Here is a 23,823-nt window from a genome sequence, read left to right as displayed (position 1 = left end):
TAAAAGATGCCTACTGGCAAATTGCCCTTTCAGAAAAATCCAAACCTATAACAGCTTTTACGATACCCGTCCGCCCCTTGTACCAGTTCACGGTAATGCCATTCGGATTATGCAACGCTTCGCAAACCATGGAACGATTGATAGACGATCTAATTCCAGCAGATCTGAAATACTGTGTGTTTGGAAACCTAGACGATCTCTGTGTGGTGTCCGAAGACTTTGATACTCATTTGGAAATTCTGATTCGTATGTCTCAGCAATTTAGAAAGGCAAATCTAACTTTAAATATAGAAAAGACAAAGTTTTGTGTTACAGAAGTGCCATATCTGGGCTATATTATAGGAAGAGGAGGAATTTCAACAGACCCTGCCAAAATAGAAGCAATAAAGACTTGGCCAATTCCGAAAACGATAAAGCAAACCAGAGGTATCTTGGGTGTTGTTGATTGGTATCGTAGATTCATTGATAATTTTTCTGATATTACATTTCCGATAACCCAATTGCTAACTAAGAAAAAGAAATTTTTATGGACACAGGAAGCCCAAATTGCATTTGAAAAACTTAAGGAAAAGCTTACCTCTGCACCGATTTTGATTAATCCAGACTTCAACAAGAAATTCTTCGTGCATGTGATGCAAGCAACTATGGCATCGGAGCAATGTTGGTACAATTGGACGAAGAAGGAGCTGAGAAACCTATAGCGTTTATGTCAAAGAAGTTAACAACAGCTCAACGAAACTATAGCGTAACAGAACGCGAGTGCTTGGCTGCTTTGGAAGCAATTGAAAAATTCCTCTGCTATCTGGAACTACAAGAATTCGAAGTCATAACCGACCACGCCAGTTTAGTTTGGTTGATGCGACAATCAGATTTGAAAGGAAGACTCGCGAGATGGGCCATGAAGCTGCAAGGTTATAAGTTTGAAGTAAGTCACCGACGAGGTCAAGATAATGTAGTTCCCGACGCCTTGTCCAGAATGTTTTCAGAGGATTTGTGTGCTTTGGAAGAACTTCGCCCCTTAGTCGATTTGAACTCTCCTAGTTTCAATGACGAAGAGTATCAACAACTAAGACGGAAAATTGAAAAAGAACAGGAAAGATACACGGATTTAAAAATAATAGATCAATTTGTTTATATACGCACGGAACATGATGATGGAACAGAGTCCAGTCAAGTCAATATTTGGAAATTATGGATTCCACAAGGTTTGTCCAAAGAAGTTATAAAACGAGCTCATAAAGACACGATATCTGCACATGGCGGAATGGCAAAAACTTTGGAGCTCATTCGTCGGACATTCTTTTGGCCTGGCATGGTGGTACAGTTGCGTGATTATATACGAAACTGTGAGACGTGCAAGTCAACGAAAGCACCTAACCAAATCTTAAAGCCACCAATGGGTAAGCCCGCAGTATCAGAGAGAGCTTTTCAGCGATTATATATTGATATTTTGGGACCATATCCGAGAAGTAAACGTGGTCATATTGGACTCCTGATAGTGGTTGATCATTTATCGAAGTATCATTGGCTTCAACCCCTTAAAGCATTTAAGAGCAATGTGATTAAAGAGTACCTGCAGGATAATATATTCTTTAGATACGGAGTTCCCGAGATATTAGTTAGCGACAACGGATCGCAATTCAAGGCAAGCGAATTTAATGCATGGTTGACGACGTTGGGTATAAAACATATATATACAGCAGTTTCTTCCCCACAGTCGAATGCCTCTGAGAGGGTAAACAGATCCATAATTGCAGCAATACGCGCCTATCTCAAAGAGGACCAGCGCGAATGGGATCTACACATACCTGCTATAAGTTGTGCACTAAGGAATTCGTATAATCAGAGTATAGGATGCTCTCCTTTCCATGCTTTGTTTGGTTTTGACATGGCCACACATGGTTCCCAATATACTCTTCTCGAAAAGATTAACATGCTGAATGAATCGAATAACGTGTTGCGAAAGGACGATCAGTTAGCATTACGGCGTAATTTACTCAAGAAGAATATAGCACAGCCAGCGGAGCAGAATGCAAAGGTATATAATCTGAGAACCAAGGAGGTTAATTTCAAAGTAGGACGTCTTTAGACGTAATTTTGGACAGAGTAACTGCCAAAAATGCGTTAGTGCTAAATTAAACTTGTTGTGGCTAAAGTCACGAGTTCGAGAGAGATTAGGAAAATGTTATTATGTGTTAGAGGATTTAAATGGCAAACTGCTAGGAACCTATCACGCTAAGGACATTAGGCAGTAACCGTCTTTTTTAAGGTTAATACTCCAAAGCAAGCTCTTGTATTATCCTGTGGTTGTAGTGCCCAGTTTCTGCCGTTAGTTTTATTTTTAAATTTTAAGGCGTTAGTTTGTATTTCAGTAAGTGGTGGGTAATTGTGTCGATAAAAATAATCAGCTGAGCTTAGAAGTTCGATAGTTTTATTAGTGCAATCCTAGCTAAGTGGCATCGTGCGCGATCGCATGCATTGGTCACACTCTTTTCTGACGAACTTCCGCCCTGGCTAGACGCATAAACCACGCTGCTCCTCCAGAAGAAAATATATAAAAATTTAATCTGAAATTTTCTTGGCCATCAAGCCAAATTATTAATTAAATATTAATCTGGAGCATATAGGACAACAATTATTGTGGAGTTTTGTGAATCTTATTATCGTAAGTTAATTTTTTGTGGATATTTGAATCCTTGGAAGTTTCTAATAAGTTCTTTCGAAAACTTAGCCACAATCAAATGGAATGCTGAAAGCCTAAGCAAGGAATTTTATATTTGAATTCCGAGAATTTGCCAGGGATAATTTTTGAGACACCGTGGGCTCAAAAGCTGCACACCTTAAAGGGCACAGAGACATTTCAAAAGTCAACCAGTTTGCAACAGCCGCCCGAATCGGATACGGGCAGAGAAAGTTTCTTCGTTGCGGATTGAGAGTCCCTTAGACCGAGTTTGGACCATAGGAATGCCATACGCTTGATTTAACCTAAAATTTTATTGCTAAGCATCATCCAGCGGACGACGAAGGCCTTCGACGGACCGGACGGATGGGTAAGTCCTAAGTTCTTGACATAAATCATGATCGTTCTGGTTTTTCCCTGTTTGTATGCAAACAGAAAGCGAGTTCAGTGTCAAATAATCAGCAAATATGAAAAAACTCTCTCAAGTACCGTAAAGCTAAAACAAAATATTAAAGAAAAAAAAAAATTGCCAATCAGTGTTGAGAAATTAAATCGATATTAAGAATCGCCTTTGACTGTGTGAGCGAGCCTACAGTTATTTATAATTAATCTCGTAATTTAAGTGGAGACTTCCAAATTCCAATTGATCTTTTCATTTTTGAATATCTATAAGTTTATATATATCCACCTTACAATTAAGATTCAACAAAACAAAACCTATTATCCCTAATTTGGCTTTTGGATGCCTGAAATGATCCAATTGTTTAATTTAATTACCGTATATTATAAGAATCATCATTTTACAACATCCTCATAGCTTCCCTATTCGTGCGATACTAATATACTCTTTTTCTCTATCCTTCTAGTTCATCTCTTTTGGTTAAGTAATTGTGTAATATTCGTGCTCTAGGGACTTTGTTTTATTTTATGTACTACGGGTGTATTGAGTAATGCTGGTCCAAAGAACCCCCCAAAGACTGTTTGCTAGCCGACAGCCAGAAGTCCCACCCGGACCAAACTTCTCGATACATTAAGCCCTTAGATGAATTGGCTTTGGCCTAATTTGTGGTACTCTTGCCCATCATAACATCTGATAATAAGGGACTGCGAGAGAGACTACCAATATAGGCTGAACGTGAACTCTTCTTGGATCAAAGAAGATTCTTTGACTAAGAGGGGATGTACATGATCTGGATTCATTCCGGGTTGTGTACATTACATCGTGAGCACTATGTATTGTAGCTGCTGTGCTTTCTGTTGATCCTAAAAAGTTTTCATCTATTTTAACTCTGGAAAGGGCATCTGCTACATGATTTTCTTTGCCAGGTAAATATTTAATTTTGTAATCAAACTCATTTAGTCTTATTTTCCATTTTTGAAGTTTCATATTTGGTTCTTTTATATTGTTGAGCCAACTAAAGGCTTATAGTCGCTTAGAATCTCGAACTTTCTACCGAAAAGGTATGGCCTAAAATATTTGGTTGCCCATACAATAGATAGTAATTCCTTTTCTATGGCTGAATAATTAAGTTCGTGTTCGTTAAGTGTTCTACTACCATAAGAAATAGGTCTATGGTCCTGTGAGAGGATCGCACCTAAAGCTATGTTGCTAGCATCTGTGGTTAGGAAAAATGGTTTTTTGAAATCGGGATATGCAAGTATAGGATCATTCATAAGGAGATATTTTAATTTTTCAAAGGATGAAATATAATTTGGGTCGTTTATATTTATTTTAGCTCCTTTCTTTAATCCTAGAGTTAAAAGTTTTGCAATATGTGCAAAGCTGGGTATAAATTTCCTGAAGAATCCGCATAATCCTAAGAATGATTTAATTTTTTTTCTGGTTTTGGGTATCGGAAATTTTTGAATTGCTTTGACTTTATCTGGGTTAGGTTTTATTATATGACCAAGGAATGCTGTTTCCTTTTTCATAAATTCGCATTTGTCGAGCTGGAGTTTAAGATTACCTTCTCTTAGTTTGTTAAATACCTTTCTGAGTGATAGTATGTGTTCCTCCAATAAAGTGGAGTACACAATGATGTCATCCAGATAAACAAGGCAATCCTTATAAATAAGGTCTTCCAAAAGATTATTCATGCATCTTAGGAATGTTGCCGGGGCATTTTTAAGACCAAATGGCATACGTAATGGCCATGTTTAGTTGAGAAAGCTGTTTTTGCAATAGATTCAGGATCCATTTGAATTTGATGAAATCCCTTAGCTAAATCAATGGTGGTAAAGTATTGGCATTTTCCCAGTTTGTGGAGAATTTCGTCCATGACTGGAATTGGAAATTTGTCATCTATTGTGACTTCATTTAGATTTCGATAGTCAATGACTAATCTGAATTTTTGTTTCTTGGAAGCATCTCCTTTTTTTGGAACAATCCAAATGGGTGAACAGTAGGGGGAATTCGATTTCGAATGATACCCTGTTCAATCATTTCATTTATTTGTTTGTTGACTTCCATATCAAATGTTTGGGGATATTTGTATGGTCGTTTATAGATTGGGTCCTCATGTTTTGTATGAATAGAGTGCTTTATTGTACTCGTGAAAGTCAAATTTTTACCTTCGCGGTACTGAATGTCACTGAATTCGTACAAGACTTTTTTAGTTTTTGAGTTTCTTCGTTGTTTAAATGGTGGAGTCTATACTCATTGCTTTCTATTATTTCGTTTTCAATCGCAAAATTTGTTTCCGGGTCCCTTTCTGTGGGTGGGTCCAAAACTTCTATGTTTTGTTCTTCTTCTATTTCTTCAACATCTCTAAAATAAAATGTATAGTTTCCTAATTTTGCGTATTCTTCTTCATAATTTATTTGTGCTTTGCAGGCTTTTAGGAAAGTTCTGCCTATCAACATGTCGTATTTATTTGAAAATTTATGGATATAAAATTTTTGTTCTGTCGGACAAAGTTTGCTGGGTGCAAGAAAAATAATTTCTTTTAGTTCTACTGCTCCTTCAATCATGTGAATTTTGGAATCTCCTAAATAGGTTTTGAAATTAAAAAAGTTTTCGGACATTATATTAATTGAATAGCCTGAGTCGACTACACATCTCAAAGGTTTATTGTTCATCATTATTCTGATGAAGGACTTGTCTCTATCTCTTCTTCCGATTGATCCGAGCCATTCTGATGAAAATTTTCGGATGTGTCCATTTTGCTAATTCCACTATTACTTTCTCTTTGCCTTTTTGTAGGCTGGTTTGCTTCATTATTCTTTGAATAGTTGTTTTGCTGTTGACTATTCATTGGATTTTGTGCCCTGTCAATATTTAATTTTTGTTGAAATTCTTGGAATAGTTTTTGGTTTTGTGTTGTATCTGATTGTTTTGTTTGAGACGGAGTTGTACTATTGGGTATAAAAGATTTTCCACCTTTTTGATTCTGATTTTGGCTTTGATTTGATTTTCTGATTTCTGTTATACTATTCTCGTATAACCCTTCTCTTTGAGCTTGCTTGAATTTGCTGACTGTGGTTATATCGTATCTAGCTAACGTCATAAATAATCTATCGGGTAATTTTTTGTTTATTACGTCTTTTATAGTGTTATTTAAAGCATTTGTATAAAGAGCGGTGTTATTTGCATCGTTTTCTAGACTTAATTTGTTTGTGATAATATAGGATTTATCTTCTAATTCTGTTACAAACTTACGAAGATTTCCTGCATAGTTGGTGTTGTAGAGGCGTCGAAGAAGATCCTCACAGGGGGTCTGCGTCTTTAATTCATTGATGAGGAGTGTCCTTAGTTCCGGCCAGGTGTTGGTTTGTCCAATTTGTGAGAGCCGTTGTGCTTCTCCAGTGAGCTGCATCTCGATTGCACTGAACAATATGTTATGTTGCCTTATATCATGGGTTGGATATAGGTGCATAATAAAATCTATCCTCCTTATGAATGACGTCAGATTCTCTGGAGCTCCATCATAATTTGCCACCTGTCTTAACGAAGACAGTGCTTGATTGAGGTGGGCTTCAGTGAGTTCTACAGTCATTTTATCTTTTTTTTTTTTTGTTTTAGTGGTGTTTTATTTTTATTGATTTTCTGGGTTTTAGTGATGTTTTGTTTTGTTTTTTTTTCTTTTCTTTTCTGGGTTTTAGTGATGTTTTGTTTTGTTGATCTTCTGGGTTTTTTGTGGTGTTTTGTTTTGTTAATTTTCTGGGTTTTGGTTATGTTTTATTTTGGATTTTGGTTTTTTGTTCGCACACAAGTTGGCGTTTTGTTCCTCAATTGGATTTAATGGTTGTAACACACAGTTAATATTTTCGCGCACAGTTGGCGTAAATATTTTTTTTTTTTTTTTTTGGTTGCAACACACAGTTGATATTTCCGCGCACAGTTGGCAGAAAATATTTTTCACTGTTGTAGACTTTTGAGCACTACCCGTAAGTTCTTGATGTCGGATCGGAATTTTATAGTGATTATTCACTAATTCTATGTAACGCACGGATAACAATTCTACGCGCCGCACGGATAGAATAACAGTTCACTACAGTGATTATTCACCAATTCTATGTAACACACGGATAACAATTCTATATGTAACACGGATGGAATAACTTTTTTCCAATCCTACCGACTGCGCCAATTAAATATCCAATTTTCCCAATAAGGAAAAAAAAGATAGGTTTTGTGAGTTAAAAGCAACGTACTTTATTATTTGAATGAAAACTTAGAACTGGTTACAAAAATGTCTTATGGTTATATTTATAAGCTAAATTTGGGAGCCCTTTGGTGGCGTGATTGATATTTCGATGATTTGATTGGTCCGATTTTAATTGCTGAGTTAGCGTTCTCACGCTTTTGGTTGTTAGGGGGGCAATTATTATTTCAAGTGTTTAATTGTTTATGTTAATTTTATCGATTAGCGTTCATACGCTTTGGTTTTGAGGGGGACAATTGTTTATAAAAACGGATGTTTACTTTAACGTTATGAATTTTAGGGGGCGAAATATTTATATGCTATTGGAGTTGGATATATGACTATATATTGTTCAGTGAGCTCGCGAAAAAATCTCTAAAAAATGCTTAAAATAATCATAGAGTTCTCTTTAATGTGGAAAGGTTTGTAATCGTAAGGACATAGTAAGTAAGCGTATGACCAAGTGTCCTTTTTATACCCTTGCAAAAAGGGTATATTAATTTTGGTCAAAAGTGTGCAACGCATAGAAGGAAGCATGTCTGACCATATAAAGTATATATATTCTTGATCAGCACGACGAGACGAGTTCAAATCGCCATGTCCGTCCGTCCGTCTGTCCGTCTGTCCGTCCGTCTGGATCAACGCAAACTCCTCCTAGACCGTAAGAGCTACAGAGTTGAAATTTTGCATGTAGGCTTGTATATACTGCAGGCGTTGTATATCTCGGATTCAGCCGGATCTGATCACTATATCATATAGTTCCCATACAAATGGCAAAGTCACGAACAGTGACTTTTCTTAATAACTTCGTTATTTTCTGAGCTATGATCATGAAATTTGAAATTGTTAAGTTAATTGCACATATTAACGACTATGCCGAATTTGATCAAGATCGGGTGGCTATATCATATAGCTCCCATAGGAACGATCGGTGGAAAACAGTGACTTTGATCATAATCTTCGTTATTTCCTATGCTAAGATTGTAGGCCGTTCTTTCGGACATATTAGCCCTTTTAGCTTAAACGTTTTTCCACTTTGATGGCTATAAAGTTAAGGAAAGAGTTACCGAAAAAATTGCAAGGGTATACAAACTTTGACGCGGTCGAAGTTAGCCCCGGCCCTCTGGTTTTTTTTCTTTTGGAGTAGCCAGTGGAATTCAGAATGGCCTCTTATTCGACTATTTATGTCTGAGGTATTAGATGGTATTAGATGGCGATCTAATTTTTGCGGCAGCAGGTCTGGAGAACTGTGATCCCAAGAAGAAACAAACGATAACATGTTTTCAAGGAGCTCAAATAATTGGAGCATTAACTGTAATTGCTGAGGTTGGAATTGAGACTGACTCCTCGGAAAATTGCCTGGGTGTCGAGAAGTGTCCAGACAGGTATGTGTAAGATAAAATTTAATATGAATGAATATTACAAATTTTGGAAACTTAGCCAAGAAGTGTCACTAAAGAAAAGCGATGAGAGTTCAGAGAATATTTTGGAGTCGTTACAGGATGTTTGCGGTATTGCGGTTAAATGTGATATGAAGCCCAGAGCTCCATCATCTGAATTGGATAATGAAATCACACTGCAGCAGGAAAAAGGAACGCCAGCTTTTGTAAGAATTTTGCCCGAGAACAGGCAATTTATCATCGTGGTTTCATCCGATTGCAAAGAAAGAAATTATTGCAATTTGATGAAAATTTTTTTTCCACGCTTTGGGCTCTATAGGAACGTGCGCTGGCTTAAGTTCAATCCTGAAACTCCAGTCATTGAATTTGGTGGTAGGCTCTATATTGCAGCTGCCACTGAGAATACTATGGATTGGGTTTCGGAAACTCTCTGCTCAATCAAAGGTTACCAGGCGGTTGATCTTATAACATATTTGCGCCTATCACGAGCCAAAGTTGTTTGGCCAAACGTGCAGTCGTGTTTGGTTGATGTGTTGAAGCTCCTTGAAAAACAGAACAAAGGCCTTAAAACTGAAAAATGGGCCGTCGTTAGTGAAATGAAGTAAGTAAGTCGTCTCGCCGACTTGGGTATACCATACACCGGGTGAAACAAATATTTAAAATTTCGAAAACCAAATGTATGTCTATTAAATTGTTTTAACATGCCTCATACCATATGCTATCTCGCTCACTCTACAAACATATGAGCACTCTAGCGCCGCCACTAGCCAACGGCCAATTCTGCCCTTATGAATCGCGTAGCAAAATACGTTCATACGCATATTTTGCATGTTTCTAGTCCGATTTCAATAAAATTTGGAAGTTTGGTAGAAATAGATAAGATTAATTAGTCTGCCGAATTTGATCGGAATGGTCAAAAAATTGCAAGAGGCAATTGGTTTTTTCTAAATTATGGAGGCGGAAGTGGGCGTGGCAACAAATTAAAATATATTTATTCTGCGCGCATACTAAGCCAGTATACATACTAAATTTGGTGACTTTAGCTTTGTTAGTTTTCGAGAAAATCAGTTTTGTTTAATTTTCGGGGGCGGAAATGGGCGTGGCAAAATTTTTAAATAGTCGATATCTGCGCGTCTATTAAGCTAGCTTACATACCAAATGTAATGTCGGTAGCTTTTATAGTTTTTAAGAAAATCAGTTTTTTATAAATTCCGGGGGCGGAAGGGGGCGTGGCAAAAAGTTGGAACAATTATTTTTTGCGCGCTAACTAAACGAGTATATGAACCAAATTTGATGTTACTATCTGTTATACTTTTTAGGAAAATCTGTTTTTTGTAAATTCCGGGGGCGGAAGGGGGCGTGGCAAAAATTTGAAACAAACTCGATAAGCGTACATACTACAGGAGACTGCATACCAAATTTGGTGGCTCTAGCTCTTATAGTCTCCGAGATCTAGGTGTTCATACGGACGGACGGACGGACGGACGGACAGACGGACATGGCTAGATCGACTCGGTTGTTGATCCTGATCAATAATATATATACTTTGTGGGGTCGGAGATGCTTCCTTCTGCCTGTTACATACATTTTGGCGACTTTAATATACCATTTCACCCTATGGGTGTATGGTATAAAAATATTGGATCCATGTTCAGAAGAAAATATCACAAACATCTGTCTAAATCATGAAGTTATACTATGGATAGACTCTGTTAGTGTAGAATTCATAAAGACCAAGTGCTATCAACTGCACTACCATTTCTGGAAGATCACATTTGAATTCTGTTCATAGATGTCGCGATAGAGTAGAAAATATATATTTTTTAACATAATTATATATTTATTATATAATTATATGTCAATGCATATGATTTTGATATTGCTTTTTTTATAAGTGTATTCAAATTTTGAAATGAATGTGAGGATATCTAGAAAATAGTATATTTTTAATTTCTAAGTTGCTTTTTGCGGGACATTGTTCTGACGATGAGCTAAATCATCGATAAATCACCTGATGGTTTGATTGGAATTTGTCTTCAATTACTATCATCACGTCACGTTCGCTTATCACAGCTCACACGTTTTTATGCATTCGAATTTCGAAAAAAAAATAAACTTAAGTTTCCATACAAAAGCCATCTATAAAATCGAAACAATTTTAGTTTTATTTTTTATTTTTGGCAGCAACAAAATTTGTATCTTTATTATTCCTACAGCTTATTAAAGGCAGCCCATTCAAAAAACCAAAGAAACATGTTGCTCTGCGGCCGCTGACCCGCTCACTCACTTTCATTTATATTACAACGAAATGCGACACTAAATATTTCCCTCAATGTTAATATTGTTGTTATTGTTGCTGCTGTTGCTTGCCTGCTTGCCTGCCTGTTATTCTCTTATTGTTGTCTGATTATTGCTGTGCAAGCCGCGGGCGTTGGCTTGTCACACGCTGCGTATGAGTGACGCGCCTTTATTTTCGGTTATTGTTTCACCATCCCAACATGGGTTTGTCAAAAGTAGATCTACAACCACTAACCTTTTAGAATTTACATCTATAATTATCATGAAGTTCAAAAATGCTAAACAAACTGATGTCATATACACTGACTTCAGCAAATCCTTTGATTCTCTATTTTATAATTTTGTTAATTCTAAACGTAAGACCTCTGTACACCAATCTTTTTTGTCTTTTCAATATAAAAAAGCGAGCACTGATCAGTTAAACCTGTTTATTCTCCGGGGCCAGATTGTCTTCCTGTATATGTACTCAGGTTCTGTGCAAACACATTATGTAAACCCATTTTAAAATTTTTCTATTGTCTGTCGATTCTTCCTCTTTTCCATCTATTTGGAAAGAGTCGTATATTATTCCTCTGCATAAAAATGGCGAAAAGTCCGAAACCTTTTAACTATAGGGGTATCTCAAAATTTTCCGCTATTCCAAAAGCTTTTGAGAAAATCAAATCAAATCATACTTTATTACTTTCTAAACTGAAAGACATTGAGTTTCCACCTCTTTTCCTTTCTTAGGTTCGAGAATATTTAACAAATAGAAAACAGAAGGTACTTTTTAAGTCTTCTTTTTCCAATTCCATTCCTGTGGCATCTGGAGTACCTCAAGGGAGTCATCTTGGCCCTCTGCTTTTCACATTATTCATTAACGATCTTCCATCAGTCATTATTGACGTTGTCAAGCTTTGTCTTACTTATAAAGAAACAGATTCATTTAGTCGGCTACAAACTGACCTTAAAAACTTTCAATCCTGGTGCCAGTTTAATTTACTAAATCTTAACACTACCAAATGTAAGGTAATGACTTTTTTTCGTAACTCTCCTCAACTGGTCACTTATTTTCTAAACAATTATTTATGGACCATAAGTTAAATTTTAACACCCATATTTCCACCACGGTCGCAAAGGCCATGAGTGTTCTGGGTTTCATTAAAAGATGGTCAAAAGAATTTGACGACCCCTATACAACTAAAGTTCTTTTTACTTCGCTTGTCCGTCTTATTTTAGAGTATGGATCTTGCATTTGGTCACCTCAATATGAGTCGCACCAGATTAGACTTGAATCCGTTCAAATGCAGTTCTTTCTATTTGCTCTTCGTGGCTTAAGCTGGGATCGCAATGTCAATTTGCCTTCGTATTCTAGTAGACTTCTTTTGATTAACCTTCCTTCCCCAACTAACCGTAGAATTATGCTTGGTGTTATTTTTATGCACAAGCTCCTAATTGGTTATATCGACTCGCCTGAGTTATTAGCTCAGGTAAATCTGTCGGTACCATGTAGACGGAATGGACATCCTTTGATACCTTTATCCCTTAGTCGTTGTGCTTCTAACTATGCCATGCATGAACCTTTCAGAGTCCTCTGCTCTGATTACAACCTTCTATTCCCTGTAATCAGCTCACAGTTTTCTATTAAAGTACTTAACACATCTATCCTATCCCATTTAGTTAATAGATAGCTATTGTATTATTTGTTTGTTTTTTCTATTGTGTATTTCTTCACGCAATTCGTGCCGTGCGTTATACGGCTGCACACCTCGGTTGGTCGGGTGGGAGGTGGGCGGTTATCTGCTTGCGCTCATAACAGCCTTTGTCCTGGTGTCGCAGGGGCCACTTAAACGTACTGAAAAAAATAAACTATTCCTTGTATCAGATTTATAACACTTTCTTTGCGAATTGAATAGAGAACTGAACCACAAAAAAATAAAAGGAAGTATCTAGAAGATCAAAGAAACGAGACTGCAGAATTTAGTTACACATTTATATTTTGAATTATGCAAGATGCTTTGAAACATTTTCAGTCCCGTTTTGAATGACATTTATTGAAAAGTCTTCTTCCATGTGAAATTCATACAATTATTACAGCCAATTCTGCGATATTTGCAATGGAAACGTCTGTTTCATTTTGAATTAATTTGTCCTTTTCTAACTCTAGAGTATTAAGCATTTAAAGCTCTCCAGTTTCTTCGTAGTACACAAGATTTGAAATTAATATTGACGGATTTTACGTTGGCTAATATGAAAACTTATTAGTGTTAATACATTGAGAGCTTGAGAAAAGAGAGAGGGAATATGTATCTGGCCTGCTCCCATAAGATCTTTAAGACTAGGGCCATCGTACGGATCTCTTCTTTTAGGTAAATATTTCCGTTATTGAATGGCCATGAATATAAACATATATACTAAACATAAGTATATGGTACTTGTTAAATTGCAAGAGTTTAGTACATTCTAATTGAGAAGAGTATTTTTGATTCGTTGAACAAATTCAAGTTCTTAATTCTTCGAATCAAAGAGATATACAAAGATACAAGTCTCTATTATATACATATATACATTGTTTAATTATACCCTTGCAAAAAGGGTATATTAATTTTGGTCAGAAGTGTGCAACGCATAGAAGGAAGCATCTACGACCATATAACATATAAAGTATATATATTCTTGATCGGCATGACGAGACGAATTCAAATAGCCATGTCCGTCCGTCCGTCTGTCCGTCCGTCTGGATCAACGCAAACTCCTCCTAGACCGTTGGAGCTATAGAGTTGAAATTCTGCATGTAGGCTTGTATATACTGCAGGCGTTGTATATCTCGGATTCAGCCGGATCTCGGATTTAGCCAAATTTGATCAAGATCGGGTCACTATATCATATAGCTCCCATAGGAACGATCTTTCGAAAACAGTGACTTTTGTGAATAACTTCGTCACTTTCGACGCGATTGCTTTCAAATTAAACATTTGTTCAAATTCAAGAACGATCTGTGGAAAACAGTGACTTTGACCAATATCGTCGTTATTTGCTATGCTAAGATTGTAGGCCGTTCTTTCGCAAACATTAGCCTTTTTAGCTTGAAAATTTTTTTCACTTTGATGGCTATAGATAAGGAAAGAGTTACCATAAAAGTTGCAAGGGTATACAAACTTTGACGCGGTCGAAGTTAGCCCCGGCCCTCTGGTTTTAAATTAAAACTATTTATATTACAAGAACTTTGAGCCTCCGGATAGAACTAATTCAATTCAATATGCTAAAATATGCCAGGCCAACTAGGATTTTCTAGATAGTACAAATTCCCTACAAATTCCAGAATTTTAAGATCTAAGAATGCCTGGGATTTGGCTAAAATTCGATATGCCCTGTGTGCACAGCATTTGAATCATTCGACATCGTGTGCTCGCAGTTCACAGTTCATACTAGAAACAATACAGTCACGTTCATAATAATAATGTTGATAATTATCATCAAACAAAAATCTAAGAGAGTAAGTAGTCGTAAGGATATAAATAAATGGTCTTATATAACGAAGTGCCCTTTTTCTGCCTAAGTAGAATGTGGAGTTCAGCGTTTCAATGTATAAAACCATTTTTACTTTAAAATAAAAAAAGATAGAAAAACGTTTGGGAATTCCTACCGGACAATGTGACATTTCGTCAACAGACGGAAATATCACAGACGCCGATCGTATATTGGAAATGTCAGGAGTTCAGGACAGTGAAAATAACGACAGTCGAAGATGATGAAAGAAGCAAGCAATGATGCACCATTCGTTGATATTCTCCCACAAAACAGGCCATTTGTTGTTGTCATCTCGGCATCCGACTGCAACAACACAGACTTCTGCAGTCTATTGAATGAATTTTCTAAAAGCTTTGATGGATACAGAAACGTCGGATGCCTAAAGTTTAATAAAGAAACACCGGTTCTAGAATATAGTGGAAGGCTATACGTTGCGGCAGCAGACGAAAACACAATGGATTGGGTGCTGGGTGTCATCTGCAAAAAAGATAACTACGAAGCTGTTCCCCTTACGGAATTTCTACATCTCTTACCAGCTCAAGTCATACTGCCCAAAGTAGAAAAATGCTTCAAAAAAATCTTTGGAATGCTCGAACTACAAAAAAATGGTGTACAAACATACAAATGGTCTGTTATCGATAGAAACGATTTGGATCCATGCTCCAACGATAATATTACGTAAGCATTCGTTAATGAAGCGATCGATTTATACATGGACGGTGACAGTATTGAGACTATTAAAAACAGATGCTATCAGTTGAAATACAACTTCTGGATAGTCAAATTCATGTTTTGCGAGTAATTGTCAAATTAACATATATTTTATTATATTTCATTATACTTCAAAATGATCATTAAAAAAATGGCTGTCCAAAATGCATTTGTAGCCTAGTAATATCTAGTTTTTTTTTTCTAAGGCCTAAGATTCTCGACAACATGTCAAAATTTTATCTGAATATCTGCCTTTGCTAATCCGCTGGACAATAGGTGAAATAACAATGACAAAAAGAAAAAAACGAGTGCATTCGAGTCCCAATTAAAATTTTAGTATGTAGTAATAATTTATATTGTATTTTAGTTACATTTTATTTTGCAACTGATATTGACAATACTGAAAGGAAGTCCCATTGGGCATACAGTAGATTAGCAAGCAATATATTTTCGCATATTGGAATTTAATTTCATAGTCTAATTAATGTTTTCTAGACTTGTTTCAATTAATTAATCAATTAACTCTTTTTGGTTAGGGTTTGTACATCTATCCCTTCATGTCCGCTTCGAAATTACGCATTTCATTTGTGGTGTATTGAATATTACATTCTGAATGGACTCTAATTTCTAGTTTTACTTGGCCATTACTTTTATACATTCTGAATGGATCCTAATTTCTAGTTTTACTTGGCCATTACTTTTATTTATTATTTATTTGCTTGGTTGTTTTTAAATGTCTCAAATAAACTGAGACAATTTGAATTTTTGCCATTGCCCCAATAGTTTAGTATTTAGCACTTTGATATTTGCATTCAATTTGCCTTCGGTGGTTAATTCAATGATTTACCTAATACAAATGATAAATGGGATCATATATATATGAGATATTTCCATTGACGTAACATGGCTGGATAGAAACAGTTTTTAACCACAGAGGTTTCTTAAATGTTGTCTACTTTTTTACTTTTAACTATAAGGAACGTGAAACCGAAAGTTAAATCGAATGGACTCCTTTTTATATTACAATAACTTTGAGCTTCCGGATAGAACTAATTCAATTCAATATGCTAAAATATGCCAGGTCAACTAGTATTTTGTAGATAGTACAAATTCCCTTTCACTTGCCTACTGTTTGATTCGTTCAATATCGAATTTCTATCTACGACAGATATAATTCCAGAATTTTAAGATCCAAGAATGCCTGGGATTTGGCTGAAATTCGACATGCCTTGTTTGCACAGCATTTGAATCAGTCGACATCGTGAGCTTGTAACAGTTCTAAAAATATATATATTGTTCAGTGAGCTCCCGAAAAAATCTCAAAAAAATGCTTAAAATAATCATAGAGAGAAAATGTGGAAAGGTTTGTAATCGTAAGGACATAGTAAGTAAGCGTATGACCAAGTGTCCTTTTTTTTTTTCTTTCGGAGTAGCCAGTGGAGTTCTGAATGGCCTCTTATTCGACTATTTATGACCTGAAAAAAAAGATCGAGGATCTACTATCTACGTCTGAGGGGCAATGTGTCCTAATATCCTCGAAAGGCAAGGTATTAGATGGCGATCTTATTTTTGAGGCAGCAGGTCTGGAGAACTGTGATCCCAAGAAGAAACAAACGATAACATGTTTTCAAGGAGCTCAAAAAATTGGATCATTAATTGGTGAGTTTGGAATTGAGACTGACTCCTCAGAAAATTGCCTGGGTGTCGATTGTGGTAACGAATCATTTGAAAGTGTAGAGACGTGTCCAGACAGGTATGTGTAAGATAAAATTTAATATGAATGAATATTACAAATTTTGGAAACTTAGCCAAGAAGTGTCACTAAACAAAAGCGGTAAGAGTTCAGAGAATATTTTGGAGTCGTTACAGGATGCTTGCGGTATTGCGGTTAAATGTGATATGAAGCCCAGAGCTCCATCATCTGAATTGGATAATGAAATCACACTGCAGCAGGAAAATGGAACGCCAGCTTTTGTAAGAATTTTGCCCGAGAACAGGCAATTTATCATCGTGGTTTTATCCGATTGCAAAGAAAGAAATTATTGCAATTTGATGAATATTTTTTTTCCACGCTTTGGGCTCTATAGGAACGTGCGCTGCCTTAAGTTCAATCCTGAAACTCCAGTCATGGAATTTGGTGGTAGGCTCTATATTGCAGCTGCCAATGATAATACTATGGATTGGGTTTCGGAAACTCTCTGCTCAATCAAAGGATACCAGGCGGTTGATCTTATAACATATTTGCGCCTATCACGAGCCAAAGTTGTTTGGCCAAACGTGCAGCTGTGTTTGGTTGATGTGTTGAAGCTCCTTGACAAACAGAGCAAAGGCCTTAAAACTGAATAATGGGCCGTCGTTAGTGAAAATATATTGGATCCATGTTCAGAAGAAAATATCACAAACATCTGTCTAAATCATGAAGTTATACTATGGATAGACTCTGTTAGTGTAGAATTCATAAAGAGCAAGTGCTATCAACTGCACTACCATTTCTGGAAGATCACATTTGAATTCTGTTCATAGATGTCGCGATAAAGTAGAAAATATATATTTTTTAACATAATTATATATTTATTATATAATTATATGTCAATGCATATGATTTTGATATTGCTTTTTTTATAAGTGTATTCAAATTTTGAAATGAATGTGAGGATATCTAGAAAATAGTATATTTTTAATTTCTAAGTGGCTTTTTGCGTGACATTGTTCTGCCGATGAGCTAAATCAGGTTTGATTGGAATTTGTCTTCAATTACTATCATCACGTCACGTTCGCTTATCACAGCTCACACGTTTTTATGCATTCGAATTTCGAAAAAAAATAAACTTAAGTTTCCATACAAAAGCCATCTATAAAATCGAAACAATTTTAGTTTTATTTTTTATTTTTGGCAGCAACAAAATTTGTATCTTTATTATTCCTACAGCTTATTAAAGGCAGCCCATTCAAAAAACCAAAGAAACATGTTGCTCTGCGGCCGCTGACCCGCTCACTCACTTTCATTTATATTACAACGAAATGCGACACTAAATATTTCCCTCAATGTTAATATTGTTGTTATTGTTGCTGCTGTTGCTTGCCTGCTTGCCTGCCTGTTATTCTCTTATTGTTGTCTGATTATTGCTGTGCAAGCCGCGGGCGTCGGCTTGTCAACATGGGTTTGTGAAACGTAGATCTACAACCACTAACCTTTTCGAATTTACATCTATAATTATCATGAAGTTCAAAAATGCTAAACAAACTGATGTCATATACACTGACTTCAGCAAATCCTTTGATTCTCTATTTTATAATTTTGTTTATTCTAAACGTAAGACCTCTGTGCACCAATCTTTTTATCTTTCTAATTTAAAAAGCGAGCACTGATCAGGCAATTGCCGATATGTTTGCGAGTTTTTTTAAAACAACTTATTCCTCAACGGTATATCGAGAAGTCCGTATCCTCATCATTTAAAAAGTGTAATTGCATTTTCAATCCAGTGATTGAGAAAGTTCTCTTCTTAACGAACTTAAACTAGTTAAACCTGTTTATTCTCCGAGGCCAGATTGTCTTCCTGGATATGTACTCAGGTTCTGTGCAAACACATTATATAAACCCATTTTAAAACTGTTTCTATTGTCTGTCGAATCTTCCTCTTTTCCATCTATTTGGTCCTATATTTTTCCTCTGCATAAAAATGGCGAAAAGTCCGAAGCCTCTAACTATAGGGGTATCTCAAAATTTTCCGCTATTCCGAAAGCTTTTGAGAAAATTATAACTTCTCAATTGCAACATTTTTGCAGCTCTATTATTTTGCTATCCCAACATGGGTTTGTGAAACGTAGATGTACAACCACTAACCTTTCAGACTTTACATCTATAATTATCATGAAGTTCAAAAATGCTAAACAAACTGATGTCATATACACTGACTTCAGCAAAGCCTTTGATTCTCTATTTTATAATTTTGTTAATTCTAAACGTAAGACCTCTGTACACCAATCTTTTTTGTCTTTTCAATATAAAAAAGCGAGCACTGATCAGTTAAACCTGTTTATTCTCCGGGGCCAGATTGTCTTCCTGTATATGTACTCAGGTTCTGTGCAAACACATTATGTAAACCCATTTTAAAATTTTTTCTATTGTCTGTCGATTCTTCCTCTTTTCCATCTATTTGGAAAGAGTCGTATATTATTCCTCTGCATAAAAATGGCGAAAAGTCCGAAACCTTTTAACTATAGGGGTATCTCAAAATTTTCCGCTATTCCAAAAGCTTTTGAGAAAATCAAATCAAATCATACTTTATTACTTTCTAAACTGAAAGACATTGAGTTTCCACCTCTTTTCCTTTCTTAGGTTCGAGAATATTTAACAAATAGAAAACAGAAGGTACTTTTTAAGTCTTCTTTTTATACCATACACCCATAGGGTGAAATGGTATATTAAAGTCGCCAAAATGTATGTAACAGGCAGAAGGAAGCATCTCCGACCCCACAAAGTATATATATTCTTGATCAGGATTAACAACCGAGTCGATCTAGCCATGTCCGTCTGTCCGTCCGTCCGTCCGTCTGTCCGTCTGTCCGTCTGTCCGTCTGTCCGTATGAACACCTAGATCTCGGAGACTATAAGAGCTAGAGCCACCAAATTTTTTATGTAGACTCATGTAGTATGTAGAGTGATCAAGTTTATTTCAAATTTTTGCCACGCCCCTTTCCGCCCCCGCAATTTAAAAAAAGCGTTTATCTCAAAAACTATTCTAGCTAGAGACACCATATTTGGTATGTATATTCGCTTAGTAAATGCAAACATTTTGTATGTATAAAAATTTTGCCACGCCCTTTTCCGCCCCCGTAATTTGAAAAACTTGATTATCTCCCGTATTTTTTACCTCATGCAATCAAATTTGGCACACTTAAATTTAATACTAATATCTATCAAAATATTAAATTTGATCAAAATTGGATAAAAAACAGTCGAGTTATGCATATAAACGTTTTTCCATAAGGCCGGAGTTGGCCGTTGGCTGGTGGGGGCGCTAGGGTGCTCGTATGATTGAGTGAGCGAGATACTAATGTAAGATATGCTTGTAAGAAGCATGTGAAAATGCTTGAAATATTTGCTTTACTGGTGTATGGTATACCAAAGTCGGCGAGACGACTTACTTACTTCATTCCAATTCCATTCCTGTGGCATCTGGAGTACCTCAAGGGAGTCATCTTGGCCCTCTGCTTTTCACATTATTCATTAACGATCTTCCATCAGTCATTATTGACGTTGTCAAGCTTTGTCTTACTTATAAAGAAACAGATTCATTTAGTCGGCTACAAACTGACCTTAAAAACTTTCAATCCTGGTGCCAGTTTAATTTACTAAGTCTTAACACTACCAAATGTAAGGTAATGACTTTTTTTCGTAACTCTCCTCAACTGGTCACTTATTTTCTAAACAATAGTCCTTTAGAACGTGTAAATAATGTGAATGATTTGGGCGTATTTATGGACCATAAGTTAAATTTTAACACCCATATTTCCACCACGGTCGCAAAGGCCAAGAGTGTTCTGGGTTTCATTAAAAGATGGTCAAAAGAATTTGACGACCCCTATACAACTAAAGTTCTTTTTACTTCGCTTGTCCGTCCTATTTTAGAGTATGGATCTTGCATTTGGTCACCTCAATATGAGTCGCACCAGATTAGACTTGAATCCGTTCAAAAGCAGTTCTTTCTATTTGCTCTTCGTGGCTTCAGCTGGGATCGTAATGTCAATTTGCCTTCGTATTCTAGTAGACTTCTTTTGATTAACCTTCCTTCCCCAACTAACCGTAGAATTATGCTTGGTGTTATTTTTATGCACAAGCTCCTAATTGGGGACATCGACTCGCCTGAGTTATTAGCTCAGGTAAATCTGTCAGTACAATGTAGACGGAATGGACATCCTTTGATACCTTTATCCCTTAGTCGTTGTGCTTCTAACTATGCCATGCATGAACCTTTCAGAGTCCTCTGCTCTGATTACAACCTTCTATTCCCTGTAATCAGCTCACAGTTTTCTATTAAAATACTTAACACATCTATCCCATCCCATTTAGTTAATAGATAGCTATTGTATTATTTGTTTGTTTTTTCTATTGTGTATTTCTTCACGCAATTCGTGCCGTGCGTTATACGGCTGCACACCTCGGTTGGTCGGGTGGGAGGTGGGCAGTTATCTGCTTGCGCTCATAACAGGCTTTGTCCTGGTGTCGCAGGGGCCACTTAAACGTACTGAAAAAAATAAACTATTCCTTGTATCAGATTTACAACACTTTCGTTGCGAATTGAATAGAGAACTGAACCACAATAAAATAAAAAGAAGTATCTAGAAGATCAAAGAAACGAGACTGCAGAATTTAGTTACACATTTATATTTTGAATTATGCAAGATGCTTTGAAACATTTTCAGTCCAGTTTTGAATGAGAATTATTGAAAAGTCTTCTTCCATGTGAAATTCATCCAATTATTACAGCCAATTCCGCGATATTTGCAATGGAAACGTCTGTTTCATTTGGAATTAATTTGTCCTTTTCTAACTCTAGAGTATTAAGCAATTCTCCAGTTTCTTCGTAGTAAACAAGATTCGAAATAAATATATGGCCATGAATATAATCATATATACTAAACATAAGTATATGGTACTTGTTAAACTGCAAGAGTTTAGTACATTCTAATTGAGAAGAGTATTTTTGATTCGTTGAACAAATTCAAGTTCTTAATTCTTCGAATCAAAGAGATAGACAAAGATGCAAGTCTCTATTATATACATATATACATTGTTTAATTATACCCTTGCAAAAAGGGTATATTAATTTTGGTCAGAAGTGTGCAACGCATAGAAGGAAGCATCTCCGACCATATAAAGTATATATATTCTTGATCAGCATGACGAGACGAATTCAAATAGCCATGTCCGTCCGTCCGTCCGTCTGTCCGTCCGTCTGGATCAACGCAAACTCCTCCTAGACCGTTGGAGCTACAGAGTTGAAATTCTGCATGTAGGCTTGTATATACTGCAGGCGTTGTATATCTCGGATTCAGCCGGATCTCGGATTTAGCCAAATTTGATCAAGATCGGGTGACTATATCATATAGCTCCCATAGGAACGATCTTTCGAAAACAGTGACTTTTGTCAATAACTTCGTCACTTTCGACGAGATTGCTTTCAAATTAAACATTTGTGAGTTCAATATATCTGTTAATGACTGTGCCGAATTTGATAAAGATCCGGTTACTCTATTATATAGCTCCCATAGGAACGATCTGTGGAAAACAGTGACTTTGACCAATATCGTCGTTATTTGCTATGCTAAGATTGTAGGCCGTTCTTTCGCAAACATTAGCCTTTTTAGCTTGAACATTTTTTTCACTTTGATGGCTATAGATAAGGAAAGAGTTACCATAAAAGTTGCAAGGGTATACAAACTTTGACGCGGTCGAAGTTAGCCCCGGCCCTCTGGTTTTAAATTAAAACTATTTATATTACAAGAACTTTGAGCTTCCGGATAGAACTAATTCAATTCAATATGCTAAAATATGCCAGGCCAACTAGGATTTTCTAGATAGTACAAATTCCCTACAAATTCCAGAATTTTAAGATCTAAGAATGCCTGGGATTTGGCTAATATTCGATATGCCCTGTGTGCACAGCATTTGAATCATTCGACATCGTGTGCTCGCAGTTCACAGTTCATAATAGAAACAATACAGTCACGTTCATAATAATAATGTTGATAATTATCATCAAACAAAAATCTAAGAGAGTAAGTAGTCGTAAGGATATAAATAAATGGTCTTATATAACCAAGTGTCCTTTTTCTGCCTAAGTAGAATGTGGAGTTCAGCGTTTCAATGTATGAAACCATTTTTAGTTTGAAATAAAAAAAGATAGAAAAACGTTTGGGAATTCCTGCCGGACAATGTGACATTTCGTCAACAGACGGAAATATCACAGACGCCGATCTTATATTGGAAATGTCAGGAGTTCAGGACAGTGAAAATAACGACAGTCGACCGGTTATATCAGTCTATGACGGTATTAATTATGTGGGTCGGCTTGTGGTGATCGAAAAGGGCAAAGAGACTGTGTCGCCGGTGAGCAGCAGCTTGTCAGTGCTTGGACAAAGTTCAGATTCCAGCGGTGAATCTCTAGAAAAATGTATAAAACCACAGGCTCAGAAACGAAAAATGGATCATGATTTTCCTGCGGAGAATAAGAGGTAAGTGTAAGAAATGGGAAAGCTCAATATGGATGAATACGGCATGTTATTGAATATTGGATATAAGGTGGACCCTACCGTGAGCGAGGAAAGCTCGGAAAACACATCATCCAGGTCCTTGTTCGATGCATGCGGAATGGTCCCATTAAATATCGTGCTTGTAGCTCAGATGAGGAAGATGATCAGCCAATGAACAAAGAAGCAAGCACCAATCGTAGATATTCTCCCACAAAACAGGCCATTTGTTGTTGTCATCTCGGCGTCCGCCTGCAACAACACAGACTTCTGCAGTCTATTGAATGAATTTTCTAAAAGCTTTGATGGATACAGAAACGTCGGATGC

General features: G+C 36.4%; 1 protein-coding gene and 1 long non-coding RNA gene across 2 annotated transcripts; both read left to right on the top strand.

Moving 5' to 3' along the window:
* The first annotated feature begins 14,281 nt into the window (after window positions 1–14,281).
* LOC124461580 lies at window positions 14,282–15,426 on the top strand. The gene is made up of 2 exons (XR_006955140.1): window positions 14,282–14,496; window positions 14,564–15,426. It is a non-coding gene; the product is annotated as an uncharacterized LOC124461580 (long non-coding RNA).
* A 1,011-nt stretch (window positions 15,427–16,437) lies between these two features.
* On the top strand, window positions 16,438–17,773 carry LOC124461575. Its single transcript, XM_047013093.1, has 2 exons — window positions 16,438–16,995; window positions 17,051–17,773. The coding sequence occupies exons 1-2, from the start codon at window positions 16,691–16,693 to the stop codon at window positions 17,586–17,588; spliced, it is 843 nt and encodes a 280-aa protein (XP_046869049.1). The 5' UTR covers window positions 16,438–16,690; the 3' UTR covers window positions 17,589–17,773.
* Window positions 17,774–23,823: the final 6,050 nt, after the last annotated feature.

Source organism: Drosophila willistoni, unplaced genomic scaffold, assembly GCF_018902025.1.
Source record: "Drosophila willistoni isolate 14030-0811.24 unplaced genomic scaffold, UCI_dwil_1.1 Seg533, whole genome shotgun sequence".
In the NCBI taxonomy this organism is placed as follows: domain Eukaryota; kingdom Metazoa; phylum Arthropoda; class Insecta; order Diptera; family Drosophilidae; genus Drosophila; species Drosophila willistoni.
Note: the sequence above shows the minus strand (reverse complement) of the source record. Positions and strands in the feature narration are given on the sequence as shown.

Bases quoted from the DNA above. Each gene is read 5' to 3' on its own strand.
- LOC124461575 (XM_047013093.1), top strand. From the start codon at position 16,691: ATGGCCTCTTATTCGACTATTTATGACCTGAAAAAAAAGATCGAGGAT. The intron at 16,996-17,050 runs GTATGTGTAAGA...TTGGAAACTTAG, and splicing joins GTAGAGACGTGTCCAGACAG to CCAAGAAGTGTCACTAAACA.